Source organism: Triturus cristatus, chromosome 3_2 (assembly GCF_964204655.1).
Source record: "Triturus cristatus chromosome 3_2, aTriCri1.1, whole genome shotgun sequence".
Classification (NCBI taxonomy): domain Eukaryota; kingdom Metazoa; phylum Chordata; class Amphibia; order Caudata; family Salamandridae; genus Triturus; species Triturus cristatus.
In genome coordinates this window covers 510,224,280-510,243,163 of record NC_140584.1, presented here as the reverse complement: position 1 = coordinate 510,243,163, position 18,884 = coordinate 510,224,280, and the positions used below count along the sequence as shown (strand labels likewise).

Genomic DNA, 18,884 nt, shown 5'->3' with positions numbered 1-18,884 from the left:
GCGTTCCATTGCCCCCAGATTCTACCCCATGCCCCCGGTTTACCACGAGCCACATACACAGTCTTCTCCCTGAACATGCACCAGTCCATGTTCTCCTTCCATACGGACACGGTGGGAGGCCGCTGGGAACCCCAAAGCTGCGCTATATCTCTCTTGGCAATCATGTTACACAGGGCCGCCCACCGAGTCTGAGCCGCGTTATAATCATTGGGCTCCCACACATTCAGGACACAGCGACGCACCTCCGGCAGCAGCACAACCCCGGTGACTTGTCCCATGACCACATGAACCCGGCGCCAGTATTCCGCCACCTCGCGACACTCCCAAAGGATATGGAGAAAGGTGGCACTGAGTCCACATCCCCGCTTACAGAGCCCGTCTTCAGAAAATCCCATCGAGACCAAACGGGGACCCGTCACATACACCCGGTGGAGAATCTTAAGTTGGACCAGGCGGAGACGGGCTGGAATGGCCACTTCCTTGGGGGACGACAGTGCGGACTGCCAGTCCTCGTCGTCCAGTTCCACCCCATCCCCCGTCCACGCCTCCCGGAGGCGCACCAAGAGGTCAGCCCGATTATTGATAAGTTTTTTATAAATTAATGAAATAGTACTGTCGGGGACATGACCATCGAGTATGCGGTCCTCGAGGGGCGAAGAAGCCGGGATATTGGTCCCCTCCCCAAAAACAGAGAGCAGGGCATGCCGGATCTGGGCGTAGCGGAAGAACTCCCTGTCCGTAAGTTCGTATTCGCTCTGGAGCGCCGCGAATGTTTTAACAGCACCCTTAATCCATAAGTTTCCCACTCTACTAATACCAATCGTGTCCCAACGTTCAAACCCCTTCGTTGTCCAGAGGCTTCCCAGGCGGTCGGAGGCAAACAGAGGAGTAGCACATGTTAATCGCTCACTCCAGCCCAAGGCTACATTGGCCGCCTTCCAGATCCGTACCGCAATCTTAGTAGGGCCCGTAAGGGTCCGTCCAGCCGAGCTGGAGTAAAGTGCCCTGTTATAGTTTCCGCCGGGAAGCAGGAATTTATCCATCTCATACGCCGGATTCAAGCCAGGCGCATACGTGGCATGGTTAATGGCCGACAGCTGTGAGGCCCAATAATACCTGCGAATGTCGGGAAGCGCGATGCCTCCGTCGTACCAGGGGAGAGTAAGCTTTGCCAGAGCGATACGCGCCCGTCCGTCCCACACCAGTCTCCTCTGCAGGCTCTCCACCTCCCGAAAGTAGGACACAGGAATAACATCGAAGGAGTTCTGGAGTGCATAGAGAAATCTGGGAAGGGACATCATTTTAAACAGTGCTGCCCGACCCAGCGGGGACAAGGGCAGCTTACACCACCGAGCCGTGTCCTCCCTCAAACGACGAAGTGGAAGCAGGAGATTCTGCTCATAGCGAGCCACCGGGTCCATCGAGACGTATATTCCCAGGTATTTAAAGCCGGACAGAGATAATTGAATCGGAAGCCGAGGCGGCAAGGGAGGGGGGTCACCGGAGATAGGATAGACACAGGATTTAGACCAGTTGATCGTTAGACCCGAATTTCTCCCAAAGGAAGTCAGAACATCAAAGAGAACATTAAGCGACTGCCGCGGCGAGGTGAGATACAGGAGAATATCGTCCGCATACAACGAGACCCGATCCTCGAAACCCGGGGCCCACCGGATCCCTCTGAGCGAGGGCTCCCAGCGGAGCCAAGCAGCGAGCGGCTCCAAGGCAAGAGCAAAGAGCAGAGGGGACAACGGGCACCCCTGCCTCGTACCCCTACCGAGAGCGAAGGGCCGAGAGACCCGCCCATTAACTACCACCTGAGCCATGGGTCCCGTGTAAAGAAGCTTCACCCAGCCAAGAAATCCCTCCCCAAAGCCGAATTTGGTCAAGACAGCCCAGAGAAATGGCCACTCGATGGTGTCAAAGGCCATCGTGGCGTCTAAAGAAACCAGCACGGCTGGTTCGGAGAGGTACTCCGCCCTGGCGAGGGCGCCGTGGAGACGCCGCAAGTTAAGAGCGGTGTTACGGTGAGGGATGAAGCCGCATTGATCAGGATGAATCAAATCGCAGATGACGCTCAACAAACGATTGGCAAGGACTTTCGCCAGGATTTTAGGCTCTGCATTTAGCAGCGAAATAGGCCTGTAGGAGGCACAGCGATCTCGTGGCTTACCGTCCTTAGGGATCACGACTATCGTTGCCAGACGTTGGTCGTCAGGAAGGGAGCCTGCCTCAAGGGACTCCTGAAACATACGACGGAGGAAGGGCGCGAGTTTATACGGGCGCAACTTATATAATTCAATAGGCAGCCCGTTGGGACCCATCGCCTTGCCCGAACGAAGGGACCGAATCGCCGTTGCAATTTCATCTACAGACAAGGGGGCGTCCAGCTGCTCACGGTCTTCGACAGACAGGCCGGGCAAAGCAATATCCCTCAGCAGAAGGCAAGAGTCTTCTTCGTCCCTATCAGTCACCGGGGAGTACACGGCCCGGAGGTGGTCAGCGAAACATTCCACAATCTCACCAGGCTCAGTCACGCACACTCCATCCAAGACACACAGCTCCGGGACCACACGGTTCACTCTCTCCTTCCTATCCAGCCACGCAATCAACTTTCCCGCCTTGTCCCCGGCATCATACAATCGACCCTGCTGCTCCCTATACAACGTTTTGGCGGCGTCAGTGACAAGAGACCTGTATTCAAACTGTTTCAGGCTGAGGGCATGGAGCCCGTCCGGAGTGACACCCGTCTCCAAGGCCGACTCCAGCCCCGAAATGTCAGTCTCCAGCTTCACCACTGCCTCACTCTTGAGCTTCTTAGCCACCACTATCTGGGAGAGGGCGTGTCCGCGGATTACGGTTTTAAAGGCTTCCCACAGGGACATTGCGGACGACACCGACCCCTCGTTTTCAAGGAAGTATTGGTCCATAGCCTTAACCAGGCTGTCGCGAGTCATAGGGTCTCGCAGGTACCACGGGTTGATGGGAGCAATCCGCCCTGCAGACCGCGTCTCGGCGTCAAAGTGCAGCCACAGCGGGGAATGATCGGAAATACCCCGCGCCAGGTGCCTAACCTCCCGAATCCGACCAGTCTGCGCCGCGGGCATAAGGAAATAGTCTAACCTTGAAAGACTCCCATGCGCCCCAGAGTGAAAGGTGTACTGACATTGGGTCGGATGCATTAATCTCCAGCTATCTACCAGGCCGAAGGTCTCCAGCAGGCCACCAAGCCATGCCTGGGCAGCGGGGAGGGCCCTGGGTGGGTGACGATCCAGGTCACCCGAAACCACCGAATTAAAATCCCCGCCCATAAGCAAAAGACCATCCGGAAGTTCAAGCAGCATTCGACCCAAGTCCGCGAAGGTGGAGTTCTGGAGGCCCGGGGGGACGTAAACTGAGACCAGGGAAAGGGGCTGCCCCTCCCACCTCCCAGTCAGACACACATAGCGCCCTCTGTCATCCGAGATTACCCTAGTGATATCCAACGGAAGTGAGGATCGCAGGAGAATGCCCGCCCCCCCTGGAACCAGTTGTGAAACCAGAATGGGCCACGAGGCGGTATCCCCCCCTGTTCATTGCATGACAGACATTGCCCACCAGATGCGTCTCCTGGATAAACACCACATCAGGAGTGAGACGACGCAAATACTGCAGTACTATACCCCGTTTGATACGATCCCCCAACCCATTGACGTTCCATGACATCAGTCTCAACCCGTCCCCCCCCATCCCCTCCAATAGATCAAATGCCCCCCAGTCAGTAGCACAGTTCCCGTATCTGGACAATAATCAATACCTCGCCCTGTGAACAAAAAACACACAGCAAAACAACCCCTCCCTCCCCCCAACCCCCCCCCAAATCCAACTCCCCCCACCCTGCACCCCTGCGGGCCTGAAAACCCCCCCAACTTGCAGTGTGCCTGTCGCCCTACTAACCCCATTCTACGAAAAGACCCCGGAGGAGGAAAGGGACCCGTCCCCGCCCGCCCCCCACACAGGTCCTAGTGAGACAAAATGAACAAAAGAAGTAAAACCCAGCTGAACAATGCAAAATGGCAAAATCAAGGACCAAAAGTCACTCCAAAGGGGGCCCGTCACCTTCGGCGCCTGCAGAGGGCCCGGGACGGTCACCTCTGTCCGGCAACGAGTCCAGCCAGTCACTCACGGCCACAGGAGATTCAAAAAAGGCAGTCCGATCCTCATGTTCCACTCGGAGTTTTGCAGGGTAGAGCATAGAGTACTTTAGGCCCAGTTCACGGAGACGGCGCTTCACCCCCTGGAATCCCATCCGCTGTTTCTGGACAAGTTGGGTAAAGTCCGGATAAAAGTTAATGGATGAGTTCTCATGACGCACCGGGCCGTGGACCCGCGAGGCCTGCAGAATCGCATCTCGGTCTCTATAGTGGAACAGTTTGGCCACGATAGGCCTCGGGGGGGCCCCCGGCCGTGGCCGACCGCCCGGAACTGGATGGGCCCGCTCCACGGCAAAGAACTTACTTAGGCCTGCAGGGGCCAACTGTTGGAGGATGAGTTCCTCAACCAGGAGGTCAACCGGGCGGCTGTCGGAGGACTCCGGTACACCTATGACACGGATGTTGTTGCGTCGGGCCCGTCCCTTGAAGTCCTCCAGCCGCCGGGCCATCTGGTCGTTGACCGCCTTAATGTCGCCAAGCGCGGCCTGCAGGTCCGACACATCCGTACCAAGGGTGGAGGTCCGCACATCGAGAGCCTGAACCCTCTCATTAGTTTTGGAGAGATCTGCCCGAATTAAGGTGACATCGATTGCCACCGTGTCGATTTTACGGGCCAGGGCCTCGTATTGCGTGGCGATGGTTTCCCTGATGCCATCAATGGCGCCCATGATGTCCTGCAGGGAGAGCTCCGGAGAGACGGTCGTGCCACCACCGACGGCATCCGGGGGGGGGCCGGTCGCTCCAGGGGACCCTCTGCCCTGAGTGTAGCGGTCCATGTTGTTGGCCTGGACCGGTCCCCCGCGGAGGGAGGCCTTAGTCTTACGCCCCTCGGGGCCCCCCTTGCCCCCCATGTGGTCACGGACACAGAAGGGGACCTCCGATCAAAGTCGTAGGGGCACCGGCACCGCAGACCAGCTCCTCACAGAGACCACAATGTAACGGTGCGGGGGGACCCGAGGCGATGGGCACTCTAGTAGCAGGTGGAAACAAGGCCTCGCGCAGAGGCCAAGGAAACACCCAGCCACATCAATTGCATTCGCAGGCCAGCCCCCTGAAGTCCGAAAGTGAAACCGAAATTGGTAGAGCGGCCACTGGCACCGCACTGCAGCCGCTGTTGTTCAATTACGACACGGCTCCACGGTTCACCTTCGCCCCGGGCACCTCCGTCGGGTGGGTCCCAAAAGTTCGAAGAACGACAACTCAGGATTCCCAGGTCCGATTCGAGTTCTGAAAAGAGATACGTGCTCAGCCGGTCTTCATCTGCCAGATTCTACAAACCACATCAGGATATTCTCAGGATAAATTCCGAGGAGCAGCAAGGGTCCGGGGAGCCCTGTGCTCACGCGACCATCTTGGATGCGCGCTAGGCTCCTCCCCTGAAAAGATTCTTTATGTACTTTACATTCCATGTTCTCTTACGGTCTTATTTTGGATGATTTCAAATCCAAACGGCCTGCAATTAAAATGGTTCATCCAGTTTCTAGCTAGGCTGCAGACTTTATTCTAACACAAATAATTCTAACCGAACAATTTCCAGAGGTTTTTTTTTGTCTTATAAAGTGCAAATGATGAAAAAGGGCATCCAAAAACGTTAAGATGAGAATGGCATACAAAATGTAAACATAGCATAGTAAAGTCTGCCATTTGAAAGACCTGCAAAAATATTCAACGAAGTCCTTAAGGATAGCGAACAGTTGGCATAGAAAAAATATTATGTGTTAAGGGAACTTGAAGGATGGGGTTTGCTAGTACCGCCTAAAGTCATAGTGTGATATGTGAAAGTTCTTTCATCTTGGTCACCTGGAATGTAGGTGCCCCAAGAAAAAGAAATACACAGTTTTCAAGAAACTAAGAGTTCATGAGAGAAAACCTCTCCACAAATTCAAATCGGACCTGCTAATATTTGCTACTGTTTGTCCTATTTACTTTGAAGAAAAGTTAAGGTTGTTTCTCCTCAACTCCATGCAGAAACACGCTGGCTAAAAGCTGTCTCTGCCTTCATACTTGCTCTCTGAAGTAAATCATTACCTCTATCAATATTGCAACTTCGCTGTTACAAATCTATTAATCAATGTAAGCTACTTTTCTTAACTAGGTAAACAGTTTCATCAGTGAAAACCTTTGATCAATTGTACTCGAGGCACTGATTCACACTCATATAATACATCATTAAAACAAAGCTCCAGCAGCTAGTACATGAGAGTGAGACAAATGGGAGATTCCAGCAGGAGTGGAAGACAGTGCTTTTGCTATGAAGTAGTCCCTCATGCAGTTCAATACAAGCACTGGTCTGCATTCAGAGGAATATACCCAGAAAGTGGATAGTATAAAGTAAGACATAAATACTCCATGAGGCTGAGTCAAGGCTTGACTGACAGTCTGAAAGATGCTGGTCAAAACAAGCCCACGGTTGAAAGGTACGGGCCCAAAGCCAACTCTATGAATATTGTTTGCAATAAGTCTGTTTGACAAATGCGCAGTCAAACTCCAGACCTATTGAACAAGTTACTTACCTTCGGTAACGATATATCTGTATGAAACATTAGTAGTGATAGATTCCTTACCTTAGAATTGCCCCCAGGCATCAGACTGGATCCGGAAAGTTTTCGTCAGCAGTACCCCTGCGTGTCAGTAGGTGGCATCGTGCGGCTCTGCATCCTTCGTTGGCGTCGTGGTCACCGAGATGACGTGGCGGGCGCTACTTAGACGCCGCCCACGGATGCTGACATCAGTTCTGTACACGACTTTCCGTGCCAGGAACGCAGAGCCATGGAAGATACTGACCAATGGTGCACTGAAACTAGGGCCCTGAAAGGGATGACCTTAACCCTAGAAATCAGTTCGCATAACCGAGAGGATGGGTGGGGCGGTAAGGAATCTATCACTACTAATGTTTTTTACAGATATATTGTTACCGAAGGTAAGTAACTTGTTCATCTGAAAGAAACAGACAGTGAAAGATTCCTTACCTTAGAATAGATACCCCAGCAGTACCAACCCCGGTGGTGGGTCTGCGAACCAAGATCACACCAGAAAGTCACGGAGAACAGAACGGACAAAGAAGCCGTCTCTCCGGACTTGGCTGTGCAGGCAATAATGCCTAGTAAACATGTGCAGCGAGGCCCACGTGGCTGCCCGACAGATGTCTTGCAGGGGGACACCACGTCCCAATGCGGTAGTGGCTGCAGTTGCTCTAGTGGAATGAGCACGCAGCCCCACCAGACGTTCTTTTTTATCCAAACAGTATCAGGCTTTGCTACACAAGACGACCCAGCGGGAGATAGTCCTCTTGTGTACCGCCCGACCTTTCTTGTTGCCAACGTAGCCAACAAAGAGTTGGTCATCCACCCGGAATTGTTGTGTGCGGTTGAGATAAAATGAGAGCACACGTTTTGGGTCCAGACGGTGGAGCCTCTCTTCCACTCTGTAAAGATCTGGAGGCGGAAAGAAGGTGGGCAAGGTAATGGTCTGCCCAATGTGAAAGGCAGTAACAGCTTTTGGCAAAAAGGAAGGACGGGGCCTGAGCACAACCTTGTCCGAATAGACCAACAGAAAAGGAGGTTTACAAGAAAAAGCCTTGAGCTCACTCACTCGCCTAGCGGAGGTGATGGCAACCAGGAAGGCAGTCTTCAAGGTCAAGAGACGAAGAGGACAGTTGTGAAGGGGATCGAAAGGAGCACACATGAGATAAGTAAGAACTAGATTCAAGTCCCACTGTGGCATCACTCACGGAATAGGAAGGAAAAGGTGTGTAATGCCTTTGAGAAATCTATTTACAACCGGGGACTTGTAAGAAGGCTGATCAGGAAGCCTGAGAAAGGCCGAAATAGCAGAAAGATAACCTTTGATAGTGCCCAGAACAGAAACCTGCCGGGCCAAAGAAAGAAGGAACAAAAGGACCTCAGAGAGAGGGGCAGAAAGGGGATCCACAGCCTTTGCTGTGCACCCTGCCACAAATTCGTTCCTCCTGCAGGCGTATACCACTTTAGTGGAGGGACGCCTGGCTGCCAGAATGACATCACAAACTTCAGGAGGCAAGTCGAAAGGAATCAACTGCCGCCGCTCAATCTCAACGCAAAGAGGTGGAGGCTGGACAGGTTCGGGTGGAGGACCGTCCCCTGCTGCTGCGACAAGATCCTCCTGAAGAGGCAGTCAAATTGGGGGATCGATGCTCATACTGAGTAGCTAAGGATATCATACTCTTCGAGCCCAGTCTGGGGCCACAAGGATGACTTGTGCCCAGTCGCGCCTGATCTTCTTCAGCACTCCGGGCAGAAGTGGTATAGGCGGTAAGACGTACAACAGACCGCAACTCTACTCGTGACGAAAAGTGTCACCAAGCGAGTGCCGCCTTGGAAATTCCAAAACGCAGAACTGATGACATTGCGCATTCTCTTCGGTGGCAAATAGATCTATACAAGGCTCTCCCCATTGCTGAAAGAGACCTTGCGCCTCCTCCGAGTGAGGACGCCATTTGTGATCCATCATGCACCTGCGGCTGAGTTCGTCCGCCCTGGCGTTCAGAGAACCTGTCAGGTGTTGAACCACCAGGAAAACGCCCTGATGTTCCAGCCATGTCCAGAGGCGCAGAGCCTCCTGACATAGGGTCCACGACCTCACCCCGCCTTGCTTGTTGCAGTACCACATGGTGGTGGTGTTGTCTGTGAACACCTGCACTACCCTCCGCCTTGACAGAGGGAAAGAATGCCTTCAGTGCAAGTCGGATCGCCCGAAGCTCCAGAAGGTTGATTTTTGAGCTTGGACTCCACCGGAGACCAGAGGCCTCTGATCTCCACCTCTCCCATGTGGCCACCCCATCCCAGAAGGGACACTGTAAACTCCAGTTGGGGAAGGGAGAGGGATCTGCGGTCGACCCAATGCCGGATTGTGAGCCACCACTGCAACTGTCGTGCAGTGCCCTCCGAGATCTGGACGTGATCGGACAGGTTCCCGTGATGCTGTGCCCACTGGAACTTCAGGTCCCACTGCAGAGCCCGCATATGCCATCTGGCATGATCGATCAGCAGGATGCAGAAGGCCATGAGGCACAGCAGCCTCAGGGTCACTCTGACCGAAACCCGGGACAAGGGCTGAAAGATCTGAATCAGAGCCCGAATATCCCGAACTCGCTGTTCGGGAGGATAGACCCGAAACTGCGCCGTGTCCAGAACCGCTCAGATGAAGAGGAGCTTCTGAGAGGATATCAGGTGCGACTTCGGCACATTGATGGAGAACCCCAGCAAATGCAGGATGTCGGCCGTAGTCTGGAGGTGGGAGATGACTGTCTGGGGCGAGCCCGCCTTCAACAACCAGTCGTCGAGATAAGGGAAGACTGAAACCCCTGATCTGCGCAGATGAGCTGCGACCACCGCCATCACTTTCATGAACACCCGAGGGGCGCTGGTAAGACCAAAAGGGAGCATGGTGAACGGAAAGTGCTCGTGGCCTACCTTAGGTAGCGTCGGTGGGCCCGCAGGACTGGGATGTGGAAGCAAGCATCCTGCAAGTCCAGGGCTACCATCCAGTCTTGCGGATCAAGAGCAGACAAGACCTGAGCCAAAGTGAGCATCTTGAACTTTTCTTTGCGGAGGAAGCGATTGACGTTCCGGTGGTCTAAGATAAGACGCAGGCCCTTGTCCTTCTTTGGCACCAGAAAAGAATAACAAACACGACCTACTTCTGGCGTCGGAACGCGCTCGATGGCCCCCTTGGCCAAGAGGGCCGCAACTTCCTGCTGAAGAAACACCAAGTGATCCCCCGACATGCAGTGGTACCGAGGTGGCATGGCTGGAGGAGTAGTCTCGAAGGGGAGGGAGTAGCCCCTTCGGACTATCTCTAAAACCCACCTGTCCGATGTGATGGTGCACCAGAGGGGGAGGTGATGAAGCCTGCCGCCCACTGGCATTTGATGGGCCTGAAAGGTCCGACGAGGAAGGTTTGGAGGCAGTAGTGGCCGGGGTGGAGGTGGACTGACCCGACCGCTGGCCCTTTGGTCCGCCACGGCAGAACCCGCGTCCGCGGCCACGCTGGGATTGTTGCTGCGCAGGCTTGTGGCTCTGTTGCGAACGCTGCGGGGTGCCCCTTCCGGTGCCACGAAAGGAGCGAAAAGCAGAAGGGGGAGGAGGGCGGACTGAAGAGGCGATTGCCCTCAAAGGGTATGTCCATAAGTGTGCTTTGGACATACCCCAAAAATCCAGTTGTCCTCAACCAGGTATGGTGACGAATCGCCACCGTCGTTGCAATCGATCTGCCCAGTGAGTCAGCGGTGTCTAGGCCACAACGAATCATGAACTTAGCTGCATCTCTCCTCTCTGCAACAGCCTGGGAGAGAGCTGTCCGGGCCTCCTCCGGATACTGGTGCAGCACTTGCGCCACCGTATCCCACAGAGATTGGAAGTAACGGCCCAAGAGGCATGCGGTGTTCACGGACCGCAGGGCATAACTGGCGGAAGAAAAAATCTTCTTTCTAAACTGATCCAGTTTCTTGGATTCCCTATCCGGTGGTGCGGAAGGGGAGGCGGTTGGAGAAGCGGAGGCTTGGACAACCAAGCTCTCAGGGGTTCGGTGTTGGGAGAGGAAAATGGGGTCATCCGGAGCCGGGTGATGGCGTCGGGCCACATTCCAATCCACAGGAGCCCCTGTGGTGGGCCTGGACCAGGTGCCCAAAAGAATGTCGTAAAGTGCTTTGTTGAAGGGGAGCAGCGGCTCCGCAGAAGTAGCTGCTGGCTGAAGGAGGTTAGTCCTGACGGACATAGTAGGGAGCACGAGGTGTAGGGCCTCCGCCGCCCTACGCAACACCACAGCATAACTAGCGCCCTACTCTGTAGCCACGGTAGGTGGAGACAGCATGCCAAGGTCTGGTGAGGTATCCAGACCACTGGCTTCCCCCAACTCCACTGCCCAGTCCTGTTCATACTCGCAATCAGCTGCAAGACAGTCCTCAGACCCCTCCCAGTCCTCCCCTTCCTCCTCAGGCGTTTCCACAGGCCTAAAAGAAGGAGCAGGTACATGGGGATAGAAATTCCCGAGCAACGTCGAGAACGGCATCGATTGACGCCGGCCCGATGCCACGTCCCCTTCGGGGCTACCGTCGTCCCAAGGAGCGGTCGACGTCGGAAGTGGTGCCGGTGGGGTCGACGTCGGTGGAGGTGTAATGAGGTCAACCGGCGTCGACCGGGATCCAGGTCTAGATCCCTGGAGGTCCTGTTGGGCTGGAGCCGCCGGCGATGAAACGCGAGGACCCCCAGTCAGGAACGCGAGGCCCAAAGGCACACCAGCGAGACCAGACTGCCCAAAGAGGCGAGCCATGGCCAACAGGAACTCCTGTATCTGGGCTGGAGTCGCCGACAGACCCGGAAAGGGCAGGTAGGCCGGCGGCGACACCACAGGCTCCGCCGTAGCCGCGGGGGAAGCACCACCCGCACCCTCAGCCGTGACGCGCGAACGGCGAGGGGAAGTAAGAGAACGATGTCATTTCTTCGACTTCTTGTGCTTCGCCTTACCTGACACAGAGTGCGAAGACTTGGATCCCGAAGATTGCTAATGATGGCTCCACGCAAGGTCCCCCGACCTCCGACGGGACAGGGACATCGAACAGCACAAAACAGACTGCCAGACCTCCAGAAGCTTTCGGGACCTCTCCCACAAAGACTTCGGCGCCATTGCCCGGCAGTCAGGGAACGACTTTTGGTCGTGGTCACACCCCAGGCAGAAAAGACACTCGGTGCGGATCCGTTACCGACATGTGGTGACAGTCCTCGCAGGACTTAAAACCGGGCATCCTAACTGCACCAGGAGTTGAAGACTCGATGAAAAAATAGAGACAAAAATGCCTCAAAAAGTCAGTCAAAAAATTACTGGGGGTACCTGCTCTTCCCGGATCTGCGCTTGCTGGCGCAAAAATAGAAAGAACTGACGTCAGCCCGCATGGGCGGCTTCTAAGTAGCGCCCGCGACGTCATCTCGGCGATCACGACGCCAACGACGGATGCGGAGCCGCGCGACGCCACCTACCAACACACAGGGGTACTGCTGACGACAACTTTCTGGATCCAGTCTGACTCCTGGGGTAATTCTGAGGTAAGAAATCTATCACTATGTGTTTCTTTCAGATAGTGCCATATAACATAGCTGTCAATGCAATCCAGTCCAATTACGATTAACAACCCATTCCTGTTTTGGCAAAGGTCTAAGTTGAAAGGAATTAGGCATGAAAATCGAGAACCTTTCATTACTGACTTACAAAGGGATCGAGTCCTGTTGGTTCGATAAGAATAAAAGTGACAATTCCATGGATTCTGCTGCTTTCACAAAGACTAACAAGAAATTAATCTGCAATAGTGGAATAGTTACAGACCTGTAATATATCACTGCTCCATCATCACAGATGTAGAGCGGCCAGACATTCAATGTAGAAACCTTCGGATTCCAATCCAAATCTTGATGAATCTCAAGCAGTGAAATATCACAAGGAAACGTTCCTCTACCCTGGAGTAAAAATAAATAAGAGAAGATGCTGAAAACCGTATACCTACAGAAAGATCAAGTATTAAACAGCATAGCAAGAACTAAAGTTCATGACCTACCTTTGCAAAATCTATATTTTCCAATGGAATCCCACTTATTTCCTGGAGCTGGAAACAAATAAAAAGATATTATGAAAAGATTGCAAAATATTTTCCAATGTTGTGTCTTATTGAAAATGGAAATGCTTAAGTAGATTTGAAACAGACTGTTTGCTAACGTTAGTTGTGATACAGAAAATAGAACCATTACTTAAAAAGGATAATTAAGTGTTTGTGACCCAGCTCCTCTAAATCTGGTCACCTTGAGAGAAGTTGTAGATCATTTCCGTTAGTCATAGAAGAGCCTTTTCTAAGATTGGTCAAATGAATGGAGTTCTAACAATAAGCCATGCGCATGATTCACAAAAATAGATGAATTTTCCTCCCGCAGGACTCCTTCTAGGCTTATGAATTCCAAACATTGCAAACAGTGCAACATTTACTCCAAAGGAGTACAAAAATACATCTGGGGGTAAGAGACAGACATTGATACAAATGAATTCTCTTTCTCAACCATGCATGCCCAATTGAACATAGTGTAAATGTATGCACATGTAAGTACAGTGCAGTGGTGGGACTGCACTTTTTATTTTTTTTAAAAAAAACAACAGGCAGTGTATGACATCAGAAATAACAAGAGCGTGGCATATGGGTTATCAACACGGACGTACCACAGAAGGGCAAGTTACTTACCTTCAGTAACACCTTATCTGGTAGAGACAGGCTCTAGCCACAGATTCCTTATCTTAGAATCCTCCCCAGGCTCTAGACTGGATCAGGAAATGTTTTGAGCAGTACCTCTGCGCGTCGGTATAGGGCGTTGAGTGACCCCATAGCGACATACATGAGAAACACAATAGCAGTAGGAGAAAATCCATGTGTCCCACAGAGTAAAACAGACCAAAGACAAGGTACACACCGAATAGGGCCGAAGACCAGAATGTAAGTAAACCAGACCAAGAGTTTGCCTGCCTGTGGTACCAGTGCTGCCCATATGGAGGGGGCAGAGCAAAGATGAAGTCCCTATAAGGGATACTAAGTGCATAGAGAGCTTACAGAATGCCGCCACACCAATGACCGTTCGTCCTAGCCCTAACGACTGGGGCCAATAGACCTGAATTTTAGCTTCACCAGAAGGTACTTTAAGTCATAATTTACACTTCTCTAAGGTATGATACTACACCAACACACACCATCCATACTTGAGTAGATAAGGAGTCCGCCAGTCCTGACGAAATGCCATGATCCTTCGGCCAATTATCGACATAAAAAACTGTTGACCCCAGCACACACACTTATTAGGTACTGAGAGGTTCATTGTACCCTGCTCCAGCCTCGACTTTTTGCTTTTATCCTTAACACAGGCACACAGCAAATAAAATATTTTTGAGGATTCCTGTAGTTATTTTGATCAACACACCCACCCTCCACTTCTACTCAGACGTTTGTCACATGTCCCACCACTCCTTTCGACTCACATCGGCAAAAACAAAAGACCTTCGACAAAGAGCCCATTGGGCATTGCAACGCCGGCCCAACAAAGAGCTGCCCGATGATAAATCATGACATCCCTTTGGGTGTGTGAGGGGCCTTGCTCCTAATGGGAGCACCCCCACCCATTCTGCATCAACCTAAAGCTTTTTTGCCCACCTCCTCCACACCCCACTTAGGAACTGCATACCGTGTGTTTGACTAATTTAACCCAGGAGCGCGTATGCAGGACCTGCCATAAGCCCCGGTGCCTCCAGTTTCTTTGTCTTCATAGAAATGAAGATACAACACACCTCCCTTCTTTAAGGAAATAATACAAAATACCAATGCGGATAAGATGGTAATTCTCAACTTCATAAAAAGAAGAAAAATGATGGAAGTAAAAATTCACACACACAATACATAAACTAAACCGACTAGCAAACGATGTGAAGAAACATAAAAATGATGCAAGGTCAGATATGACAAAAACACAGTCCTAACCGGAAATACTAAGGCCAGGGGAACAAATCACACGTGAGACCCACCCACTCTCTACCCCCACAGCAGACAGTAAAATATTGACGTGCAGCAATAGTGCTACCCCAAAGGGGTACAAAACATGCCTCTGAACGGGTGACATACACCTGCCCCTTCAACCAACCATATAGGTACATACAATAAAGTGTAAAACATATGCCCCCTACAGGTGCAACACATGTTCCAAAGAAAAGGTTTGGGCGCAAGGGAAATGCCTCATCACCAGCAATTGCACGTAGTAGTAATGTAAATATTGTTTGGGTAGCAACACACAAGCCCCATCACAAAGCAATATTTGGGTGCAAGTAATATACCACAACACATGTAAATGTATGTACGGTTTGGGCGCAACAAAAAAGCCCATCAACCGCAAGATAGATGTAATTACGGTTTGGGCACAACACAAATGCCCAACACCACCAACATAAATCTAAGCACGGTTTGGGTGCAACGTAAATGCCCACTACCAGCAACAGTAAGTAATGTCTGGGTGCAACTAAACATGCCCTAGTACAAGTAAAAGCAAGTATGGCTTGGGTTGCAGTATCCCTGCCCCATCACCAGGAACTGTTAGGATTGATTGGGATGCAACACAAATACCAGCTCAAAATAAAAGTAAGTAACATATGGGTATAAAACATAACCCTCACCAAAAGTAACAACAACTATCATTGGCATAAGTTGAAACACACACAGTATATATATAGTTCAGAGTTGCCAAGTAAAAATTGTAAACTCAGACCACAACTAAATCAAATTTTCAGACACACAGTCAGTAAATGCAGTACACAGTAAACGCAGACCAGCAAAGATCATTCTGAAAGAAAGAAAATTACGCACAGTATAAATAAATAGGTAAAATAAAACAAGAATAGCACTCAATAGCATCCTTGCTGCTCAGCCCACTCATTTCAACTGACATTCACTCCCCCAGGCACAAAGCAACATTCTATTATCTCACACTCACACTTGATGAGCAGCTAGGGACATAAAGCTAAGGAGAATGCATGGCATAGAAATGAAGATACCACCACCTCTGTGGCATACATAATAAGGTCCCTTTAAACAGCAAACAAGCCTACATAACAGAAAACCCACCAAAGAGTAAGTATTTGGGTAAGAAAAACTCAAGCAGCAGAAAGAAGCTATAAGAACAGACTCCCAAGAGACCGCAAAGCAAGATGTGTTCCCAATGGGTGGAAACGAAACCTGTCACTGACAGCATAAATGAGAAGAAAAGTACTTGCAGAAAACAGTAAACACCACACAGCGTGTAACCCTGCCTCTGCCCGATAAAGGTGGACAAGAGTCAAAACAACATGGAGAAACAAACTGTCCCCGACAACCCCAGTACAACAAAGAGTTAAGACTATGCACCACAGAGACTAACTATGAACCGGCATAAAGCTGAGTCGGCATGCACACCAAAAAGGAAGGCACTATCAAAGGGCATGTCAATTAAAGTAGTTTGCACTGCCTTCGAAAACCTGAAAGTACGCAACCATGCACGCCAACATAGAGATATTGAAGAGTCCACAGCCCGACCAACAGAATAGGTGGTATCCAAACTACAGCAGATGCCAACAGTGGCAGCTTGTTGCCCATCTCATACCAGGGGACCAAGAGCATTCCAGGCTTCTTCCGGAAGAAAGGGCAAGAGGAGTTCCACTGAGTCTCACAAGGCGTGCAAGAAGCAGGAGCGGACAAAATAAGTGTTTAGAGAGCACAGGGCAGAGCTAGAAGAAGGGAAAATACACATACCACAAACGTTGAATTTCCTGGCCTCTCTTTCTAGAGGGAAAAGAGGGAAGGGGGGGGGGAGAAAATCAATATTTTGGGTGGCTAAAGCAGCCTGAACCACAAATCTCCTAGTTGAGGGATGTCTAAGGAGAAAGGAGGGGTCCCTCAGGGCCAGGCGATGCCTGTGAGAAATGCAGCAATACACAGGGAGCCCTGTTTCAGGTTTAGGCCAAGCACCCAGCAGGATATCGAAAAGACAATCACTATAAGGAAGTACAGGCTCAATGTTAGACTGGTCAGGATGTAGAACGCCAATTAAAGGGCCTGTTGACAATTCAACGAAAGGAAGTTGTAAACCCATTACGACTGAAACTCGATTGCGCATGTCCGCCAGAGCGGAACTCACTTCTGTAGCCAAATCAGGAGGAGACAGGAGACTGGAAAAGATTCTAAGCCACTGGCATCACACAAGTCAAGTAACCAGTCAGATTGCAATGGGTGTGGACATGTATCAGAAATGGAAGGTGGGACACACCACACCATCCGTAGTACTTCCACAACCATGGTCATCAGAAGGAAAAACCAGAGGAAGGGAGTCTGAGATGGGCAGCTCCATCGGCCCCGTATCCGACATCATAACCGAAGAGGGTCGACACTGAGAAGGCAATGCCGCGCCGTCAGAAGAAGCGTCTATCAGCATCGATGGCACTACTATTGGAGTTGGCAGACAAGAGTCTGATGCCGACATTGGAGTCGACAGACCAGAAGCAAGAGCCAAAAGGTAGGAGCCTCAATGGGCTGTGCACTGGCTTCACTAAGGTGTCAGACAGTGGCGGACGACCTGGTCAGAGGAGATCCCGCCGGTTGAGTCACAGGCATGACCTCATGCACTTCACTGGGGCCCGAGGGTGCTCCAGAGGGTGGTGAAGACCCAAGAATGGAATGAAGAGTTTGAGAATATTGTCTCATCGGGGTCAAAGATGCCCCAGCGCCAGGATAGGTGGGGAGAAGCGGGTTGGATTCATGCCCGACACTTCAACAGAAGAGCAGGGTCCAGCGTTAGGTGACAAAAGCGGGAGGCACTGCGTCAACGACCGCTGAGGTGTAGCCTTCCTCCGGTCATCAAAGGAGAATGATGCCCGCAGGAACGTCTCCTAGTGCGGAAGATCTGTAGTGTGTGTAAGGGACCAAGGACGATGAGAAGACTTTGAGGACTGTGACATGCAAACCGCAAGGAGCTTCATGTGACGTTACCTGCGCACTTTCGGTTGGAGCTGGTGACAGACCCAGGCACAACATGCAAACCAAGTCAGAGTCTGTGTCGGATATTTGTCATCCACAGGATTCACAAGGCTTGAACCTCGAGGACATTGAAGAAGGGTAGAAAAAAGGGCAAACTGCTATGTCGACGAAAAAACATCAAGTAGGTCGAAAAAAGGGCAGAGGAATTGCAGTGGGGATCCGCATTGTTAGCGTGGATAAGAAGAAATGGACGTCAGCGTGTTGGGGGAGGGCTTATATGGACTCCTTTGACGTAACACTCGGGAGTGTACATCGCTACGGAGTTGCTCAATGCCCTCTACCGACACGCTAGCAACTGCTGAAAAAAATGCTGGATCCAGTATGGCGCCTGGGGAGGATTCTAAGATAAGGAATCTGCGGCTTGATGTCTCTGTTAGATATAAAGAAATCAGCAACTTATTCATTTAGAACCATATGTACAAAGAATAGAATAGCGATTTCCAAATAGCGATTTTATCAGCATCGCTATTTCGAAATCGCTATTCCTTATGTATGAAACTTTTTGTTTCATACTTGCGATTCCTAGTCGGTCGCAAATCGATCTGCCTCATAAATATTAATGAGGTCAGTCGCAGTTTGCAACCCATTAGGAATCGCAGTCATCACAGGGATGGTGGCCTGTTGATGTCAAAAGAGACACATGACCGAAAAACCAGTTTGTCCAGATAAAAGCTGGTGCATACAGGGTGGACCGACAGAGCTTCCAGTTCGCAGATTCTCCTGGCCGACTTAATGGCCACTAGGAAAACTGTCTTAACTGTCAACAGCTTCAGATGGCAGCTGTGCAAGGGATCAAAGGGAGAACACAAGAGATATAGGTCAAAACTAAACTGAGATACCATTGGGGTTACTTACAATTCTAAACAAAGGTCAATCGGTGCACCAAGTAGTACCTTTACATTTAAGAAGAGCAAAATACAGATTCAATTTCAAACATGCATTTTCAGATCTTCGTTTTTATTCAAAATAGATTCATATGTGAAGGGAAGAACAGCCAACGCGTTTCGTCCAATACATTGAACTTCTTCAGGGCTGTAAAGTAACATACATACATGAATATAAATACATATATAAAA

The 18,884-nt window shown here is 51.1% G+C and overlaps 1 protein-coding gene across 4 annotated transcripts in view; it reads right to left on the bottom strand.

Annotated features, from left to right (window-relative positions):
- Positions 1-18,884, bottom strand: part of USP47 (ubiquitin specific peptidase 47) — a 1,403,064-nt gene that overhangs the window by 31,795 nt on the left and 1,352,385 nt on the right. For all 4 annotated transcript variants that reach the window (XM_085648190.1, XM_085648191.1, XM_085648188.1 and 1 more), the window contains 2 exons: positions 12,778-12,825; positions 12,549-12,679 (listed from right to left, as the gene is read on the bottom strand). In XM_085648190.1, the coding sequence (XP_085504316.1) occupies positions 12,549-12,679; positions 12,778-12,825 (179 nt within the window). The remainder of the gene's footprint in view (positions 1-12,548; positions 12,680-12,777; positions 12,826-18,884) is intronic.